A 19,774-nucleotide genomic window follows, 5' to 3' on the forward strand; every position below is an offset into this window, starting at 1 on the left:
GGAAAGAGAAGCAATCTGTTAATGTTACGTAGATGGAAGTAGGAAGAACGGGTGAGATTATTGATGTGAGATTTATAGGAAAGTGAACTGTCTAGGATGACACCAAGGCTCTTAACCTGAGGAGAAGGGAAAACTGTGGAGTTATCGATGGTGAGTGAGAAATGGCTTGCCTTCAAAAGGTTGGATTTGGTGCCAATAAGGAGGATCTCAGTTTTATCCTCATTGTGTCACAGTCTGGCGAGGGCAGACTGTAGGTGTTGGCAAAAAGGACCCAAACGCAACTCCATAAACTGAACGTGGCGTAGATTTTAACAGAAAATAAGCCGTTTATTGAGGCCAGCAAAAGGGGAGTACAAACAGCAGGACACAGGTGAACACTAAACCATAGCCTAAACTGGGTGAACTAAAGCTAAACATGAAAAACCTTAAACGGGGTGAACTGACATAGAATGCTGAAGTGAGGGTATGGATGAGCAGACGACCTGACAAATGACATGCAAAAACAGAGGACTTAAATACACACATGAGGTGATCAGGGGAAGTGGAGACACATGAGGAAACAGCTGACTAACATGAACCTAATGACAGGAGCAGTGAAGCTAAATACAAAGAACCAAGAACACACGACTCCTTCCAAAATAAAACAGGAAACATAATGAAACGCAGACATGACAACCAGAACTTGACAACGTAAGACACAGACATGAAACACATGAAGAGCAGGGGAGACTTAACATGGGTTGGAAACACGAGGGGGAATTAATAAGAACTAAAATCACCTAGGCATGGTAACAAATGAACTTAGAAAACCTGAAGGGCTTAACATAAACTATAAACATCAAAATGAACTAAAACTCAAAACACTGGGTCATAAGACCCAGGACCGTGACACATTGAGCTTTAGAAAATTAGAGGTAAACCAGGATTTTAACTCGGATAGACATTCTGTAAGGGAAGAAGGTGGGAGGGAGGAATCAGGTTAGCAAGAGAGATATAACTGGGTGTCATCAGCAAAACAGTGAAACTGAAGATCAAATTTGCGGAAGATGGTACCTAGAGGGAGGATGTATATTATAAAGAGAAGAGGGCCTAAAACTGAGCCTTGGGGTACACCAGAGGTGACGGGGAATAGACGAGAGCGGAATGATCTTAGTTGAATAAACTGGGAGCGGTCGAGGAGATATGATTGAAACCAGACGAGGGGTGTGTCAGAGATGCCGAGAGAGGAAAGTCTGCTTAGAAGGACAGAGTGAGAAATGGTGTCAAAGGCTGAGCTCAGATCTAAAAGGACGAGAATGGTGAGAAGACCAGAGTCAGCTCCGATTAGAAGATCGTTAGTGACTTTAAGTAGAGCAGTTTCGGTACTGTGACATGAGCGAAAACCAGATTGAAATCTCTCGTAGATGTTATTATTAACCAGGTGTAAATGAAGTTGAGCTGCAACCACTTTTTCGAGTATCTTAGAAATGAAGGGTAGATTGGAAATCGGACGAAGGTTGTTAAAGTTGTTAGGATCTAAGGAAGGTTTTTTCAGTATAGGAGTGACTAGAGCAGTCTTCAATAAGGAGGGAACGATACCGGTGGTGAGAGAAGAGTGAAAGATAGCAGAAATGAGTGGGAGTAAAGGCTTTGATTTACATATTAACTAGGAAATATCAGATAAATCAAGAAGATGAAAAGTGGAAAACGGCTCAAAAAGGAGAAGAGGTTCTGGAGAGGGCGTAGACACAACATTTGATCTGAGTTGCTGGTGGATGTTATTGATTTTCGTAGTCCAGAACAGCATCAAGGAGTTGCATGTTTCAGAGGAATAGAAGTTCGGTGGTAAAGCGTTGGGGGGTTGAATTAGCTTGTTGAAAACTGAAAACAGAGTCCTTGCATTACCCTCATAAGAACTGATAATACCAGAGTAGAAGCTTTGTTTGGCCTTGTTAATGGAGTCTTTATACTGAAGTACGTGGTATTTATAGATTTCTGAATCAACAGTTAAACCAGATTTCTTATATTTATGCTCTAGCTGCCGAGCTTTGGCCTTCAGAGCTCGGAGGTCAGAGGTAAACCAGGGAGCAGAGCGAGCGAAGGAAACAGAGTTGGTTTTTACAGGAGCCAGAGAATCAAGGACAGTGCGTAGACAATTATTATAATATAACAACAAATCATCAGGAGTAGAATAGAAGTCCAGAATCTGAACATTGTCCAAACTGGTAGTGAGAATGTCCATATCAATGTTCTTGATGTTGCGGAACGAGATGAGACGGGTTGGCTTGGTAGAAGAGCAGCAGAGAGTGAGGTTAAATGAAAGGAGGAAGTGGTCAGTTATGGGGATTTCAGTAGCAGAAAGATTCGAGGGAGTAAGACCAGAACAGCAGACCAAGTCCAGGGTGTGTCCTTTAGAGTGAGTGGGAAAGTCGATAAATTGTTTAAATTCAGAGCCTTCGAGACAGGAGGAAAAGTCTCTGGTGAGCAGAAGGTCATTATTGTCCATGTGAATGTTGAAATCTCCCACCAAGATCACATTTGGGGATAGAGATGAAAGATGGGTTAGTAGATTAGCAAAGTCACTGAGGAAGACAGGGTTAGGTTTGGGGGGGCGGTATACAGTAGCTATGATAGTGGGAATGGGTCCAGTCAGCTCACATGCAAGGACCTCTAGAGAACTAAAGGTATCAACATTAACTGGCAGGACTTTCAAGTGCTGGCGAAAAAGGATCGCGAGACCACCCCCACGACCTGAGCAGCGGGGTTTAGAAAAGTAAACAAACCCCAGAGGAGCAGATTCGTTTAGCTGAGAAAAGTCATCAGGTTGTTGCCAGGTTTCAGTTAAGCAGAAAAAGTCAAACTTACGGTCAGATAGGAGGTCTTGGATGAGAGTCTTGGATGAGAGGTCCCTTACCGAAGTTGAGTGGAGTATCTTCTTTTTTGCTAATCGCGGTGGGCGCCCTAGGCAGGTGGGCTAGAGATCGATGGTTGACAGCCCGATCAGGGTTCCTGCGAGGGCGGCGAGTAGCAGACCAGAACGATTTAGTTCCATTGGAGTTATGGAAAATCCTGCGGGACCCGCGATGGATGTATCTCCAGCGAGGCTGGAAAGTGATGCCCGGGTGGTAGTGGAGCTCCGCCGGCGACGGGAGCGATAGCTGCCCGCGAAGGCGCAGGATATAGCGGAACAGTCCAGCTGTAGGATGGTAGACGAGCGTCAGGAGAATCCAAAATAGTGCCGACCAGCTCAGGAACATCTTGGTCCGCATCTTCGATTGTGTGGAGGAAAAGGAGTCGAGCAACGAACAGGTAGGCTAAAATAGCTCAAACAGTTAAGCTAGTGCTGCTCACTGAGAAGAAGACGTGAGAACACATTCAGCTGAAATAACAGAAGTTGAGGACAAGCGTTGCAATTCAATCCCTGGCAGAGATCGATCTGGTCCTGAGTGTGAATGTCCCTGTTCATTCAAATCTGAATCCAAATAATCCAATTAATCCAAATAAATCCAAATAATCGAAAAATGAACCGGTGAGTAGCGGCAGCCAGACGCGCCAGCGTTCACTCAAGCCGAGAAATGACGTTAACGCCACAACACGGCAAATCTCCGTTAACGAGTTACCGCGGATCACCCCGTGCATGGGACTGGACGGCCAACACGTTAACGAGCTAACTGCGCTAACCACTAGTTCCCACCAATGTAATTGAGCATTGCGTGGCACATCTGACATACTGTTTTACTTTTGTCCATGATGCGCTTACCTTCAGGATCATGCTTCACATGAAAACCAAAATAGTTCCAAACGCCAGATCTGAATTAGGGTGGGGGAGGTTCAATTTGCCATGTTGCAAGGAGAGCTTAACTTCTGTCTCGCTAGCTTGCCCTGTGCTCAGTGAATCTGCGTTCGACTACTCCACCTAGGCTGCACTGTCGAGCGCTGATCCACTGAGCGCTCAACACAGACAGCATCGTCAGAAGGAAAGTTGATAAAATAAATTAAAAATTTTGTATTGTTTGATACATATGCGTACCGAACCGAAAGTACTGTATCGAACGGTTCAATATCGACCCCTAACATTTATATGTGTGTGTGTGTGTGTGTGTGTGTGTGTGTTTCAATGTCCTGAGTGAAGACTAGCAAAAACAGTAGTGCTGCCTGTGTGATACTGATATGGCAAGCAGAGGAAAGCAAAGGAAAGCCCCATGACAACAGTTCAAACGGAACAAATATATGACGCTTCATGCATTATCTGTGAGATCTAAGGCAGGGAAAATCAGACAGCATTTCTAAAGAACCTTATTATCATGCAAATACCATTTTTCCCATTTTATCTCAACCTTCTCAATAGCCCATATGGCAGTGAGTCCGCACAGAGGAAGACACGGGGAGACCTCATGCTGGGCAAGCGGCCACATCAAAATTCCTCCATCTGTGGTCAATTGGGTTTGTGTGTGTGTGTGTGTGGGGGGGGGGTTGCGCATGTAAGTACCTGTCTGCAATCTACCTATGTCTGTGCTAGCCCTCATATCACAGCCAAGATCCCCATCCACTGATCCCTGGAAGAGTGATTATTGTCTAGGCTGGAGTGAACAAGGTGGGACTGATGGTCAAACCAGTGTCCCAAAAAGAGAGGAGGGCTTATCGTAGGTCCTGGGACTTATTACTCAGAGGTCTGGGATAGGTGAGCCTTTTTTATAGGTTGTATTATGTGACTCCAGCTGAAACACAATATATTTGTTTTGCTTAAGCTAATGTTGGCAAAAATGAACAAAAACTCCAGTCATTCATGTTTTTTCTCCTTATAGTATAAGTGATTGAAAGCAACTGAAGAAAAAACACTTTAAATTAAATCAAGTGAACTCAGGATTAAAGATGATTAAAGATGCCTGATGCTATCTCGTATAACTGAGAGTTTTTTGATACTGATGTCTGTTTATTTATCAAATCCCCAAAACGATGCATTTTCTTTTTGAGCCAATCAGTAATAAATACTGTAAATCACTCTGACATTACCACTAATCAAAATCTAATCAGTAATGTCTGATATAGAGTGGATGGACAGATGGGACAAACAGAGACCAGTCGTCAGTCTATCTGTGATTTCACTGTGGATGACAAATCATGCATCTTGACAGCAACCAGACATACAAGATAAGCAGTTTTCATGCTGTCTGAAGCAATCAATTTAAATGGAATTACAGAGCTCAGTGATTATGATGAGAGTCTATTAAAGTAAAATAGCACTGTAATCAAAATGATTTAGAGATTTAGAGCACGATGCAACACCCGCCACTGCAAACAAATACATCCATGTACTGTATTCAGGTGCACATGCGCACCCACCCATGCCCCCCACATGAGCACATGCATCCAATGGACATTGGATGCATGTGCTCATTTCTGATTAGATTAACAGTTGAGCAATGTGCATGCTACACTGTGAACGTAAGAGTGGAAAATGCACATGGGTAAACTGAAATGGAGTGCACTCTAACACAGCCGGGAGACAAGAATAAGAAAAAGTGGGAGGAGGGAGCAGCTGCTAAGGCATGGGGGGGGAGGAACTCCAGAAATTAATTTCTGCAGATCAGACAGCATAGATGTCATATAGCGGAATTTTTTATTACTCTACTTTGAATGAACTCTTAATACCAAAGCCAAGAATCATAACGGAATATGTTTATGCCCACTTGAGCGAAGCTGTTACAGACTACATACACACTTTCCTTTGAGCTACTCAGCCCAGTAAACCAAGGTCATATTACTTTAGTCTGCAAGAATCTTAGCAGACAGGGAAATTTTTTTTCTTTTGTTCATTTTAACTTTCAAAAGGCTTTTGATTGTATTTACACAGACACCTCTTTTAGATCTTTTTTTCTTCTTAAGTATTACATGGCTATGCAGCTGTTATGTTCCCCATGTACAAACTGATTACTCAGTACTCCCATTTAGTGCTGGGCGATATGGAAAGAATATTTATCACGATATGAATTATGGGATCTGCTTTGGTCCTTTTCATATTATCTTCCTTTTATTTTCGATGTTACTTGTTAAGCACCTTGGCATACCCTTGCTTTTAAGTGTGCTTTATAAATAAAGTTTTATTATTATTATTATAATTATTTATATCACGATAACGATATATATCACGATATACCACCTGACCTGCGGTCATCTGGAAAGTACGCGGTCTGTAAACAGCGAGCGGGGAGGGTCCAGTCTTTGTTAATGAAATGGATGGTTACGCTCATGTAGGGCTGCATATCTCTGCTTGTCCATAGGTCAATCATCAAGGCATAATGCACGACACTGCAAACATCCTTCTCTACTTTGGCCCAGCACTAGATTAATAGATTCTTGAGTGTTCTTTTTTGTGGACCTTCTATAGGTGATAGATTTGTTGTGTTGCCATTGAGTGCAGGAATAGTTTTATAGCATAGCTTGCAAATGGGCGTCTTCTGCTCCATGTTGGTGCTGTTGAACCCAAAATGTAACCAAATCATAGACGTACCCCCTCTTTTCGGTAAAAGTGCTTTTTCTTGGGCTGCCTGTGTAGCTGTCTCTGCCTGTTGCATGTCCGGGCATGAAAATGCAAACTGTCGCACATCCATGGTTTTGAGTTACCGTAAAGCATGTCGCAAATCCGGGTGCACATAAAGCAGCATCATGTCGCAAAACCACAAGATGGAGTTTCTTTCCGAAAAATATCATTTTTCATAATTTATTTTCTCTTGCTAAAGTTAAGAGTATGTATAGTGAGAATACAACACTAATATATTTGCCACAAGCTATTTATTGATATTTTTTATGTAATCATTTATAAAATTAGGTTCGAAACAATAGAAGACAAATGGCACGATAGACACTTTTCTATCGCCCACACGATATATATCTTCATATCACCCAGCACTACTCCCATTGCTGTTAACCAGATTAGGCTCTTGAAAGTAAGAAACTGTAAGTACACATTTGACAATTTAATTCTTGCCATTTTGCCATATGCAGATGATATTGTGCTTCTGTCAGAGGGAATGTGTTAAAATTCTGTTTAAGATGATGGAAATTGTCAGTCAAAGGTAAATGATTTATTTTAGGGAACAAATTTGGGACTGCAGCATGGGAATATACATAGAAACTAGCAGGATTGGTTTAGAGATCATTAGTTGGGTGCCAACACAATAGAAGGGTGTGAAAAAAATGATTACAAGCCCAACATAAATGATTTTTATATAAGCACTCTTTTGTGCTTGTCATTTGTAAAACTCTGTCCATACTCTCTGTCTAATAGTTCTTGTGTAGGTGGTAGAAGAGGTTCGTGGTGTTTGAGCCTGTTGTCATGACTGGCAGAATACAGTTTTCTGGTTTGTATCAGATTTTCACAGTCAAACCACATCCATGCTACAGAGGTAGAACTTCATTTAGGAACGAGCTCCTCGATTTGCCTTGTCTTGTCCGTTTCCTGTTCCGTCTCACCCTCACCAACCATGCTGTTATTCGCGTGTCCATCTGCATCCATGAGGTACCGTGTAAAATTGACATGGCATTTAAATGCTGAAATATATTGTCGTAAACAGTCGTGAGTGCATAATTTGGTCATCCAGTGTATATAGTCCTAACTGTATAAGTTTTGAAGCACATACAATTCAGTCAACAGCTTGATCGCCATATGTTTACTCATAGATGAATGAAAAGACAAATACAAACTTTGGAGGAGATGGGCATTCAAAAATTCAATGTACCTCACCTAAGATTCTTCCAGGAGTTTGCCTAAAAAGTGTCTGAGAGCATGAAGAATTTGCACATCTGCATAAGCACTAGCAGTGATGACCAGGGAAGCCTGGCTGAATGACAGGGCACCTGACAACATGGTGTTGGGTAGCCCTAGGACATCTACAGTAAACTGAGACCTCCAGCACAAGAGCACAGCAGTATTGGGGTCTGTGGTCCCACCAGGGAACAGTAGTGCAAATCAGCAGTAATATTAGAGATGATCTAAAATGCTATCCTTTTTGATAAAGCACAGCTGTACACCACCACAATGTCTTTCTACTCTTCCATTCAAGCTGCAGGCACCTACATTATTATTATTTTATTTCAGCACCATATTAAATTATGTTTTAGTGATAAGGGAATTAAAAAATCAGCCTAAAAGCAACAAGTCTTGGTTAACTCGCAAGCATTTAATCAATCAATCAATCAATAAAAAAGTACCACTAATTATAGATAAACCGAAAAGCTAATATACTTACCTCATAAATTATTTACAGCTTTAATAGCAGTGTTAAAATTAATAGCGACAAGCATAATAGTAATTTTTCTATGTGTAATTTTATTAGTAATAAAAGTGATTCTGTATTTCCAGTTTATTATAGGAATGAAAAACCTGACTACAATCAGAATTTCACTGAATTCCCAAACTGAAATGGACTACTGAACTACAAAGTTTGTAAAAATGTAGATTCGCCAGTGTCAGAGTTCAACTTGTATAACAAAACACACATCCATGTCGATATTTTCCAAGCCCGGTGATGCAAAGGCTGACAGTCTGGGGTTCATATATTGCGTTTTATCCCTAAATGGAGTGACACATCGTCCTCACCTCCCCATTTTTTGCCTGTCAGTCATCTTTACTGCAATGAATAAAGCTCTGTACCAGTACAGCCTGTCACTCAAAATGCTTAAAAAAGACTTCATGTCACTATTCAGGTGAAGCTTGGGAGGAATTCCTCTGTCTCATTTGATTTTTCTGTCTAATCTTTCATTTTATGTAGGCTCCCTGTTATCTCCCTGGAGTGGAAATCACATTTTAATTAGGTCTTTCCTTGGTTAGCAGTTCATCTTCGCATCTCCCTGTCCTATGTGTTCATCCTGTGGGCTTTGCATCCTTGTCAGAGATTCCCTACACCCTGTCACAATCTAACGTTGTCCCCATCCTGTGCCACCTTTCCATTCTTTAACTGCTCTGTCTTCACTTGCCATCTTGCTCCCTTGCTGCTGAGAACAAAGGCAACATCACAAAAACATGTGTTTTCCAGATGGCAAAAATGCAACAAAGCCACAACAATCTAAAAAAGAAATCATACATATCCCATAACATAATTATGTGGGCAAGATAGAAATGTGTTAGTTGACTGCTGGCTCCTGAACCCGCAAGAGCGAGACTGTATATGGGCTGACTTAATCTGATGTTTAGTAAACTTAGACCTGTGTAGAGGCAGAAGGAAGTGCAACATTTGGGAGACTTGTCCTTTTTTGCACAACCACTACTCCAGTCTTGAATTCCAATGTCACTAATTGACACCAACATTTGCAGCAGAGATGAATAAACTAACTAATGTGACCCAGCACAAGAAGAGGCAATGCATCACAATGCAAGACGCTTTACTAAAAATGGAACTTTATCATCTGCTGCCTTCAGGTGACAGTGACACATTTTAGCCTTTGATCCTGCAATGTTTTGTAACTTGGGAATGCTTGAGACTGAAATAGTCTTCCTTTTTTTCCCCCCTCTCATCACTTAATCTTTTTCCAACCGTGATGTATACTTGCACTGACAAAAGATGCATCTGGGTCTGTTTCACCCACAGTGTGACACCTTAACTGTCAGTGTTGATCAGCAATTCATCAAGTCCTCAATGATGCATTTGTCTTTTATGGGGCAGTCAAAGGTCTACCTTTAAAATCTATATGCTAACAGAGCTGAGCCCTCACTGCTTTTGAGATAAGACCACATTAATGAAGAAAGTTAACATTCTAGAAATGCAAGCAGGAGGGCGAGGTGTTGTAGGTCAGAAGTGAAATATCAGAATTTACAAGTGTAAGACCGGGCAGCACTGCAACACAAAATGCTACAATAATTGGAAATGCACCATATGTATCACTTATCATAGACATGTAATGGATTGTGTTTGGCAGCGTAAGGCAGCAAAATTGTTATTTTGATGCACTGCTCACAGATTTGCAGCTATGGCCTTAGCTATAAGTCTTTTTGTTTGTTTGTTTGTTTGTTTGTTTGTTTTGGGGGGTGTTCTTTGCAATATAAACCTAATAGTGAGGCCGTCAGTGTTCTGCTGGTGGATTGATTATTAAACCAAGAAATTATGGCACCTGCACGCCTTAGCTGCTGTGTAACTCGTGTCCGACTAGGAGCAAGGAACTGCTATGAGTAAACATAGTGTAGTCTGCACAGATGTCAAGGTTCAGATTTATTTAGAGGGCAAATGCTTCATTAGTTGGGCTTTTTAATTAGCACACTTGTGAGAGAGGGTCATTAAGGATGTCTGACAGAGGACCTGCTGATGAGGGGGATGGAGACACTGCTTACTCCAGCCTTGGTACACTCCCCACACACACATACACACGCACCCACGCAGCACAGATCTGCTCAAAAACCAATAACATTTCCACACAGTCATCAACAACCACAGCAAGTCAACGTCAAGCGTGCCACAACATTTTTGGGCTGAAATGGCCAGGGAGCACAAACAAACCTTCTACATAATGCATGTCTCAACCAAAGCCCGTTAAAGCCATCAACATTCAAATGCATATTCATAAAGAATATGCCAGAATAAAGAGGCTTGTCAGTGTACCATTTTCTGGGTGTTCAGTCTCTCCAATACTGCCATCTGGAGTGGTTCTCTCATAGTGGTCCTCAGGCAGGGTCAGGGGTCCAATGCGAGGACCAGACGATGACTTGCTGCTTGGAGTCTCAGATTCCTCCAGGCCGCTGTCATAGTAGCTGTGCTGAGAGGCATCCTGCAGGTCCTGCACAGGGTTGGTGGTGGAAAAGGTCACTCGCCGATGGGGATGCTAAAACACAGAGAGAAAACAAATGAATTTGTTCAGTATAAAGACACTTTTTTTTTTACCCCCTATAACCCTTTTTTTCTTTTTGTTTCCTTTTTGGTCTGCACAGTTACATTCACAGCTCAAAACACATCCATTTAGAATTATTCTGTAGATTGTGCTGGCCATATAAAGTTCACTAATAAAAAGTCAGAAAATAGTATTAAATATTAAAGACCTTTAAATATTAAATCGTTTTTTGGTCTATTATTATTCTGAAGATTGAATAGGTCAGAATTATATGAAAGGAGTGAAGATGGACTTCAATAACAAGGAACAGAAATGAATTAACTACCACAACATTCCAATATATTCTACAGTAGATTAATAGAGGCATCAAAGTGTGAATGGGGGGCATGCATTTAAATATTCTGACTGTTTATGGAAAGTGATTGAAATTAGTTTGCAACAAATAAGTGCCAATTCTCTTTCGTTTTTGCATCCTTGTAGTGCAAACTGTCAAAGTTTGATTTTCCTTGATATCCATGGACATGAAAGTAAACATTTTAAACAAACGTCTCATGGTGTCATAGAAATTGTAACCGCGATATGTACGATTATTGCTGTCACTGTCATTATTAGTCAGACAAAAGTTTCATTTTCTAAATCTGCCACTGCCAAATGAATTCTGATGACAATGATTGGTACACTAATCAGTAGCCCCAGTGAGCTACTTTCTATCTCCATATTTTAATATTTCTCTTTCCCCAGCTTTTGATGTTTAACTGAGTGGAAAGCTAGACAATATTTCCACAATCTAACTAAAAAGGAATCCAAAGAAGATCTAAATAAGGCTAACAACAAAAAGGGCACTGCAAATAAAGTTTGTGACACACATCAATTTGCCAGCATTAGAATATTTCATTAAATTTGCTTTCAGTGGTTTATGCTGATAAGATTTGATGAAAGATTGTAAAAAGTAAATGAATGAATGAAAATACTGATAGCTTGAAGAGGAGCAGAGCAACAAATGATAAATCATTTGAGATCACACCCTTTATCAAATTGAATGGCTTGTAAATAGAGTTAGGAGACCATTAAATTTCCTCTTCCAAAGATCAGTTTACTAATGGCTACCTACCCACCGATCCACAACAGAAAGATGACTCCTTGCAGTGCACATGCAATCGTCCCCCACCCCCACACATGAGCACCTCTCGTAAAAGTCAGGAAAGCACTGATACAGCAGAACAGGCCTGCCAGGGCTGCACGAGTCAGCCCCGATCAATACCACGGGTCTGCGCTTTCTACCGTTCAACCACTTTTCTGGCAAACAAATCCATGCTAGAAATCATTCGAACCATCAGCTTTTAGTACATACACACACCAGATATTGAGAAATGCTTTTAGGGCTTAGGTAAGTGCTATCAACAGCATGTTAGCGGGCTCCAAAATGTTTCCAGAAACCTGTTCATCTCTCCATCATCCCAACCCATCATACTGTTTTTTCTCAGTGCACTGATGCATCTCGACTTTTATCTGAATAATGACTATGTGAGTTCGCTGGTGCCTCGTAGTTATTTTTTCTCTTTTTCCCTCTCAAGAAAGCTACAACAACACTACATCAATAAATTATAGTCTCATCTTGGATTCTATAGATTTATGTATATTATTATATACATAAGAAACATAAAAAAGACTTCTATGTCTTTTTTGTTTCAGATATAGTGTAAACAAATGAAGAAAAGGTGCTGGGAGGGTGGGGGTGGAGTTAGGGGGTGTTTGGGTTCTATTAAATGTGCTCTTTGATTGTACATAGACACATAAAATATTTTTAAGCTTCATTTGAAATTAAACATACAAAGCAAGAACACGCTGTTTATTATACCACTCAAACTTCAGCTGATCTAATTCAGTTCTGAAAATATTACTAGTATGAATCGTGGAAAGATCCCACACATGACAAACACACACAAATTCAAAATAGAGACTCCTCCATCACCCTGGCTGCTAAGGATTTTCACTTCTATGGTATTTTACAAACATGACTAGACAAACTATATATTCCAGTGGTGCATTCTTAAAATCCGATTGGTCATCTCTTCGGCTCCTTATATGTTTAAAGTGAGGGGGCGTTTAGTTGTTCAAATATGGATTCTTGCTTACACGTCTCCTCAAGGCATCACTCCAGAGAGTCAGCATGTTTCCTGAGTATGATAACCAGCAAAGACTGCAGAGATGGGAAATAGATTCCCCTTTTAGTCAGAACAAAAATCCTTTGCCAGGCCTTGGGGGCTGCAGGGATGCGGCAAGACGGAAGGATGGAAGGGGAGGCTGAGCAGGAGTGGGGAGTTGGTCAGGCAGACACGGGCGGCGCTTTGGCTAGAGGGGACAAGCAGAAGGATTAGATTCTGGGAGACTGGAGGCGGGAGAGTACGATTGTTTGGGCATTGTTGTAGGAGTAAGAAGCTACAGGGCTGAGAATGAGAGACGGGACATTTATGATGACATCTAGAATTCATAACCCTATTTAGATTTTGCTAAAATGGCCTTGTTCATAATAATGTAGTCCCAAAGCAGATGGAAAGATATTGCATGATTCTGTCTTTATAAGAGGACCAAGATACATTTTTACATAAACAGCAATTGTCCACTGCTTAACTGCCCCCCCTCCCCCCGGCATTCTTAGTCAGGCTGTCACAGAACAATTTCGAGCTAAACATGGTTATAACTGAATGAGTTTTAGCTGAACGTACATGCTGATTACTAGTAAGATGATGATGTTATTTCTTAATTTCTTTACAGTTTGCTGACATGACCATGTTCCACTCTTGTGAGAGCAGGCTGCCGTGTGCTTTCTTAAATAGGCTATTTAATTATACATTCATACAGTGCTCCTTTGCAAATACCATAATAACCAAGTGCTTTGTGATAAACACATAACAGATTAATAGCCTTTTCAGTGCATATATGACCTGACTGTAAGGCCTTGGACTATAGCTGAAGACTGCACTCCTTGTTCTTCTCTGCATGGAGTTGCTACTAAATATGAGCAACAGTGAGCTAAATGGCAGGAAACCACAAAACAGACATGAGCTGTCTCATTAGCAGCAAATGAACTTTCAAAATAAAAGCCAGGGAATTGTCCACAGGTAAACTGACTGTGACTGTGAATAACGGTGAGTCCCTTGACAAAATATGGAGTTTTTCCTTCCATCTGATTATTGGGGCTTTTTCTGTGATATTGTAGGATCTTTACCTTACGATATAAAGTGCCTTGAGGTGATTGCTCTTGTGATCTGAAGCTATATAAATAAAACTGAATTGAACTGAATGAATGCTAGAATGGTCATGTGATTTGAACTTTTACCATCTAAATATTTTGAAAAAATGTGTGACAAAGTGGCAAATAAATAAGGATTGTCACAGAAAAGGAAAAAAAAGGCTATTTTCGAAAGACTTTTTATGTGCTTGCATCTGAAGTTGTTATGCAAGCTGGAACTACTTATTTTAATTTACTATCTATTCAACTAATTAAAAAAAATTTATGAGGACTGCACCTTCTCTTTATCTCACCCTTTCATTGGTTTGTAGAAGCAAACATATAACACAGTGGGGACAAATCTATTAAGTTGAATTGCAAGGACCAGACTTTCATCTAAATACATCAAAATATCAAATCAACGGAATAACACAACATTATGTGATGTCTTGCCTGAAACAAGAACTGGTTACGTTCGAACTGATAAGGAGTGAAATAGTCTGGCGCAGATAATCACAAGTGATGATTTATGTGAGTTAAATCTTGAGTGTGAGGTTAAGGGAAGAGAAGCCTGCTGGTCTGAACTCAAGAGTGCATTTTAGGTTATGTTTAAACTGGCAGCCCATATTAAATTTTTGGCAGACTGAGATATCAGAACAAATATTTCATTTTTCAAATCAGATTTAATCCAAATTCCCGAGCGGGTTGCTATCTGATTTAAAAACTGGCTTTCAAATGATCCTTTACATCACTTTGTATTTGACAGACAGCAGTGACGTCACACCCAGAGAACTGCTAGCTCGGTGCGGACTGTCACTAAGGTTTTCTGGCGTGATCGAAGACTTGTGCACTGTGACTAGATATTGCTACAGTGTGAAGAGTGAGAGAATACATCTCCATTATTCACCCAGCTTGTGGCCTGCTGTTTTGTGTCTGCATTGGGAAAAGGCACTACCAGTTTGTGAATGTATTTACGCCTATGCCGTTTCCATAGCAACTGACGCAAATGGGTTATCGTCAATGGTTATATTGGAATAGCGTGGACAGTTTGTCCCAAGGATTGGTTTTGAAATAAAATAATAATAATGTAGGTGCCTGCAGCTTGAATGGAAGAGTAGAAAGACATTGTGGTGGTGTACAGCTGTGCTTTATCAAAAAGGATAGCATTTTAGATCATCTCTAATATTACTGCTGATTTGCACTACTGTTCCCTGGTGGGACCACAGACCCCAATACTGCTGTGCTCTTGTGCTGGAGGTCTCAGTTTACTGTAGATGTCCTAGGGCTACCCAACACCATGTTGTCAGGTGCCCTGTCATTCAGCCAGGCTTCCCTGGTCATCACTGCTAGTGCTTATGCAGATGTGCAAATTCTTCATGCTCTCAGACACTTTTTAGGCAAACTCCTGGAAGAATCTTAGGTGAGGTACATTGAATTTTTGAATGCCCATCTCCTCCAAAGTTTGTATTTGTCTTTTCATTCATCTATGAGTAAACATATGGCGATCAAGCTGTTGACTGAATTGTATGCGCTTCAAAACTTATACAGTTAGGACTATATACACTGGATGACCAAATTATGCACTCACGACTGTTTACGACAATATATTTCAGCATTTAAATGCCATGTCAATTTTACACGGTACCTCATGGATGCAGATGGACACGCGAATAACAGCATGGTTGGTGAGGGTGAGACGGAACAGGAAACGGACAAGACAAGGCAAATCGAGGAGCTCGTTCCTAAATGAAGTTCTACCTCTGTAGCATGGATGTGGTTTGACTGTGAAAATCTGATACAAACCAGAAAACTGTATTCTGCCAGTCATGACAACAGGCTCAAACACCACGAACCTCTTCTACCACCTACACAAGAACTATTAGACAGAGAGTATGGACAGAGTTTTACAAATGACAAGCACAAAAGAACCGTCAAGTGCTTATATAAAAATCATTTATGTTGGGCTTGTAATCATTTTTTTAAACTGTTTTGTTTATTATGAATTAATATTTTAACATTTTAAATTAATGATTTGAGCTGACATTCTAAATAAAAAGATAAAAATAATCACATATGAACATGTATGATTCTTTTTTGAGCATGTCATTTAAAATGTTACAAAAAATACACTATTTTACACATTTTCTAAACTTGTGTATGCACTATGTCATGATGTATTGTTATTGGGATATGGGATGACTTATACTGGGATATGAGATTTTGGTCATAACACACAGCCCTATATACAATATGGAATTAATCCATTTTCTTCTACCTATCCAGTTCAGGGTCACAGTGAGTCTTACCGTGAACAGATCGCTAGTCTGTCTCAGGGCTCAGTGACAGGCAAACATTCACTCTATATTCACACCTACGGCCAGTTTAGAACCACCATTTAACCTAACCTACCAAATATAGATTTAAGATTTAGCCTGAGACTAGCATTTAATATAAGCCACATCAAAGTCTGAATTTGAAACCAAAGTGGTTTCAAAATTCTGCATCTGACTACTACCTCTATTTATACTACTCTGTAAGCTTGCTAAAACCTGTCTGGCTCATAGTCCCTTATTGTCTTTTTTAAAATGAATTTATGATAAACACAATCACTCAAGTTTTCATTTAATCCCAGTGATGACAGCAACTTGTACTAAATCAGTGTAGAACAATGAAAATAGATATGCCAAATGCAAGAAAAAGAATCAAAATTTGCCACTACAATTCACTGCCACATTGCAACAATGCTAAAAAAAACAAAAAAGTTCAATCTCTTCATTGCTTCCAAGTCCAATGGCTAACACTGTATTTGTCACAGTTAGTTTGATGCCAAATGTTTTCATTTAAATTTTTTATTACACAGTGGTATTGTTCAAGCTGAGTCACTGTGGCCAGAAAAACATGCTGAATATTCAGAATTTCACTTGGAGAAGCAGAGCACAACAAGAGCCCAAGTTTCATAACTTTGAACAAGACACATGAATGGGGATAATAATGAACTAAACACAATCACTACTGGTTAATAGCATCTCGGGTGCAATTTGAAAGTGGAAAATATAGCTTTTGGAAAGATAATTAGGGAACAAGAAGGAGCACTTGTAATAAAAGTAAACTGGTTTAATAGGAGACTTCAGAAGGTAAAGAATGTGGACTATGTTTCACAAAAAGAGAGACGGAGAAAAAAAACAAGGACATTCTTTAGTTTACTGTTCTCAGCTGCATTTGAATAAAGCACCAAATCCACACTTTTAAGCTTAAATTTCAAAACTTATATTTTAACTACTGATTTTATCTAGTGTTCTGATTTTATCTACTGTTTTTTTAATCAATTTTAAATCATGCTTTTTATTGTTTTTGTTTTTTAATGTCTCTGTAAAGCACTTTGAATCACCTTGTTGTTGAATTGTGCTATATAAATAAACTTGCCTTGCCTTGCCTTACTGTGGCATGCTTTTAACCGGCTGTGAGGCCAAACAGCAATATTATACTCCACTAGAATACTCTCAACTTTTCAAGCTGCAGTAAACCTACAGTATGTGGCTCTGTTTATCAATCCTGAGTTGAGGTATATCGTGTGTGTACTGGTGCTGGCAGCCAGACTTTTCCTATTGAATCACAGTTATGTGTCTCTCTGATATTATGAAATGGGTTTTCTGCCCATGTTAAAGGAAACGGCTGATGTCTCAGTGCCCCTGTGATATGAAAAATTCAATTTAAAAGGATGAGAGAAAGAATGCTGCACGGCCTATTTTCATTCCCTCACACTGAGAGATATGAGAATGATGTTCTATTGTGTGGAGGAAATGATGCCAATCGTACTGCGGAGAAATTCCTTCATAATTCAATTCAATTTCTTCTAAATCCCAATGGCAAGCTCCTCTGCCAAAGAGAGGCAGAATGACAGAGACAAAAAGGGAGGGTTGGAGACTAAGATGGAAAAAGAAGCACTAAAGACTGAGACTGAAACAATGAAGAAATGGAGACGAGTCAGAGAGAGCAGCCACACTTAGCGGAAGGTAAGAGGAGAAGACAGTAATACAAAGTGGAGGGGGAAGTGGATAGAAGAGAAATGTTTTAGTAATGATTTATTTTGATCACTGTGGCATTTTAAGTAAAGCCAACTAATTTTCTCTAATTACCTCTCAGCAGCATCTGACAGCAGCAGAAAAAGTCATTTTCTGTTGCGATCCAACAGGACAAACTTCTAATTTTGGTGAAGTGGTGTTCGGGGTGGTTCACAGTAAGCCTGCCGTATATGCGCGCCTGATTCTAAGTGTACCATTAGCTACAGAACGTGCATCATTGATAGCCCGGGAGAGCTCTCCTGGTGCGGGACCAAGAATTTTCATTTTGTTACCGTGTTTGTGAGTACATCCTGGCTCTGGCATTTTGGGCGTGTATGCAGGAATCAATGAGCTGCTGCCTCTGAAGGCACAGAAAAAATGAGCTGCACCAACAAATATGACAATGAAGAAGTGCACCTCTCAGTGTATGCAGCAAGCATAAAACCATAAAGACAGAAGCAGTTGCAAAGCAAATGCATATGGAACTGTTTTTATTTTCTATTCCTCCATTATGTCCTCCATTCTCATCCCATCTACTGCTCTTTCTTGCTCTCTTCCTCTCTCTTTCTGTCTCTCTTCACACACACACTCACACACACCCACACACACACAGTTGTTTTTGTAGGTGCAATAGCTCCGAGGCAAGCAGCGTGGAATTGGAGTCTTCAAAGAGTCTTGGATTATCAAAGAGACACAGCTACCAGAAAACTAGGGGACACGCTAGAGAGGGGGAGGGAAGAACATAAGCATGAGGCAGGGAGGGGGGGGAGGGAGAGTGCAGAGGAGTCAGCATGGGTTTGGGTGGAGGATGAAGTGATCAGACAGGGTATGGGTGGGGGTGAGGAGTGGTTAAAGACCAGAAGTCCTTTTGTTCGCATACTGTAAGTGGAGAGGGGGGGAAGAAAGCTCAGTGAATGCATTAAAAAACAATCACATAGACCGTAATGGTCTTGATAGGCAAGACTGGATTTGCATTCTTCACTGTCTGTGCTGCTGCCTATTCTCTAGTAGTTTCTTTTCTTTCTTTCTTTTTTTTAATTCAACACAGAATTACATTTCAATGGGAGCACTGGCCTTGAAATACCATAATGTTGTCACAGTAAAACCAAGTATTACTGCAGCAGGACCCACCAAGTGTGAATATAGCTGCCACATCTAATGACAAATCTGACTGTTCATGCCATTCCATATGACAGGATGTGGGAGTGCTGGTGTGAATGCATCACCCTTCGACAAAAAGATCTCCGTCAGCCTCTCTGTCCCACAATGAGCTATGGATGTCTTTTTTTTCCCATTACAAGAACACTTCTTACTACTGAACACATTTCAAGTGAACCTACAAACCTGATTCTGGTAGCTTCGCTGCTGTCAGCCGCACGCCATCATCCAGCAATGATCTTGTCCAAGTGCCACAGCTAACATTAATACACACAAATACAAACCTCCCACCATCTCTGACCTTATTTGAAGTTAATTACAACCATTTAGCGACATGAAAGATGCAAAATGCTGATAAACAAGTCAGTTTTAAAAAGTCATCTTTTCTTGTGAAACTAGGAACAGAAGTCTTGCCCCTGCTTGCACTCATTTGGTAATTCTGGTGCATGCTAAGACTGCTCTGGTGGTGCAGTCATTTGTTCTGACGGGAAGAGGAGAGCAGTAGAGAATAAGTTGTTGAACTCCT

General features: G+C 40.4%; 1 protein-coding gene across 1 annotated transcript in view; it reads right to left on the bottom strand.

Moving 5' to 3' along the window:
• The window catches only part of pcdh1a (protocadherin 1a), a 107,931-nt gene that overhangs the window by 15,467 nt on the left and 72,690 nt on the right, over positions 1–19,774 (bottom strand). Inside the window, exon 4 of the mRNA XM_085363411.1 lies at positions 10,572–10,791. Coding sequence (XP_085219537.1) covers positions 10,572–10,791 — 220 coding nt within the window. The remainder of the gene's footprint in view (positions 1–10,571; positions 10,792–19,774) is intronic.

Source organism: Diplotaxodon limnothrissa, linkage group LG10 (assembly GCF_057381915.1).
Source record: "Diplotaxodon limnothrissa isolate DT_005_m linkage group LG10, D_limnothrissa_male_GT1.1, whole genome shotgun sequence".
Taxonomy (NCBI): Eukaryota; Metazoa; Chordata; class Actinopteri; order Cichliformes; family Cichlidae; genus Diplotaxodon; species Diplotaxodon limnothrissa.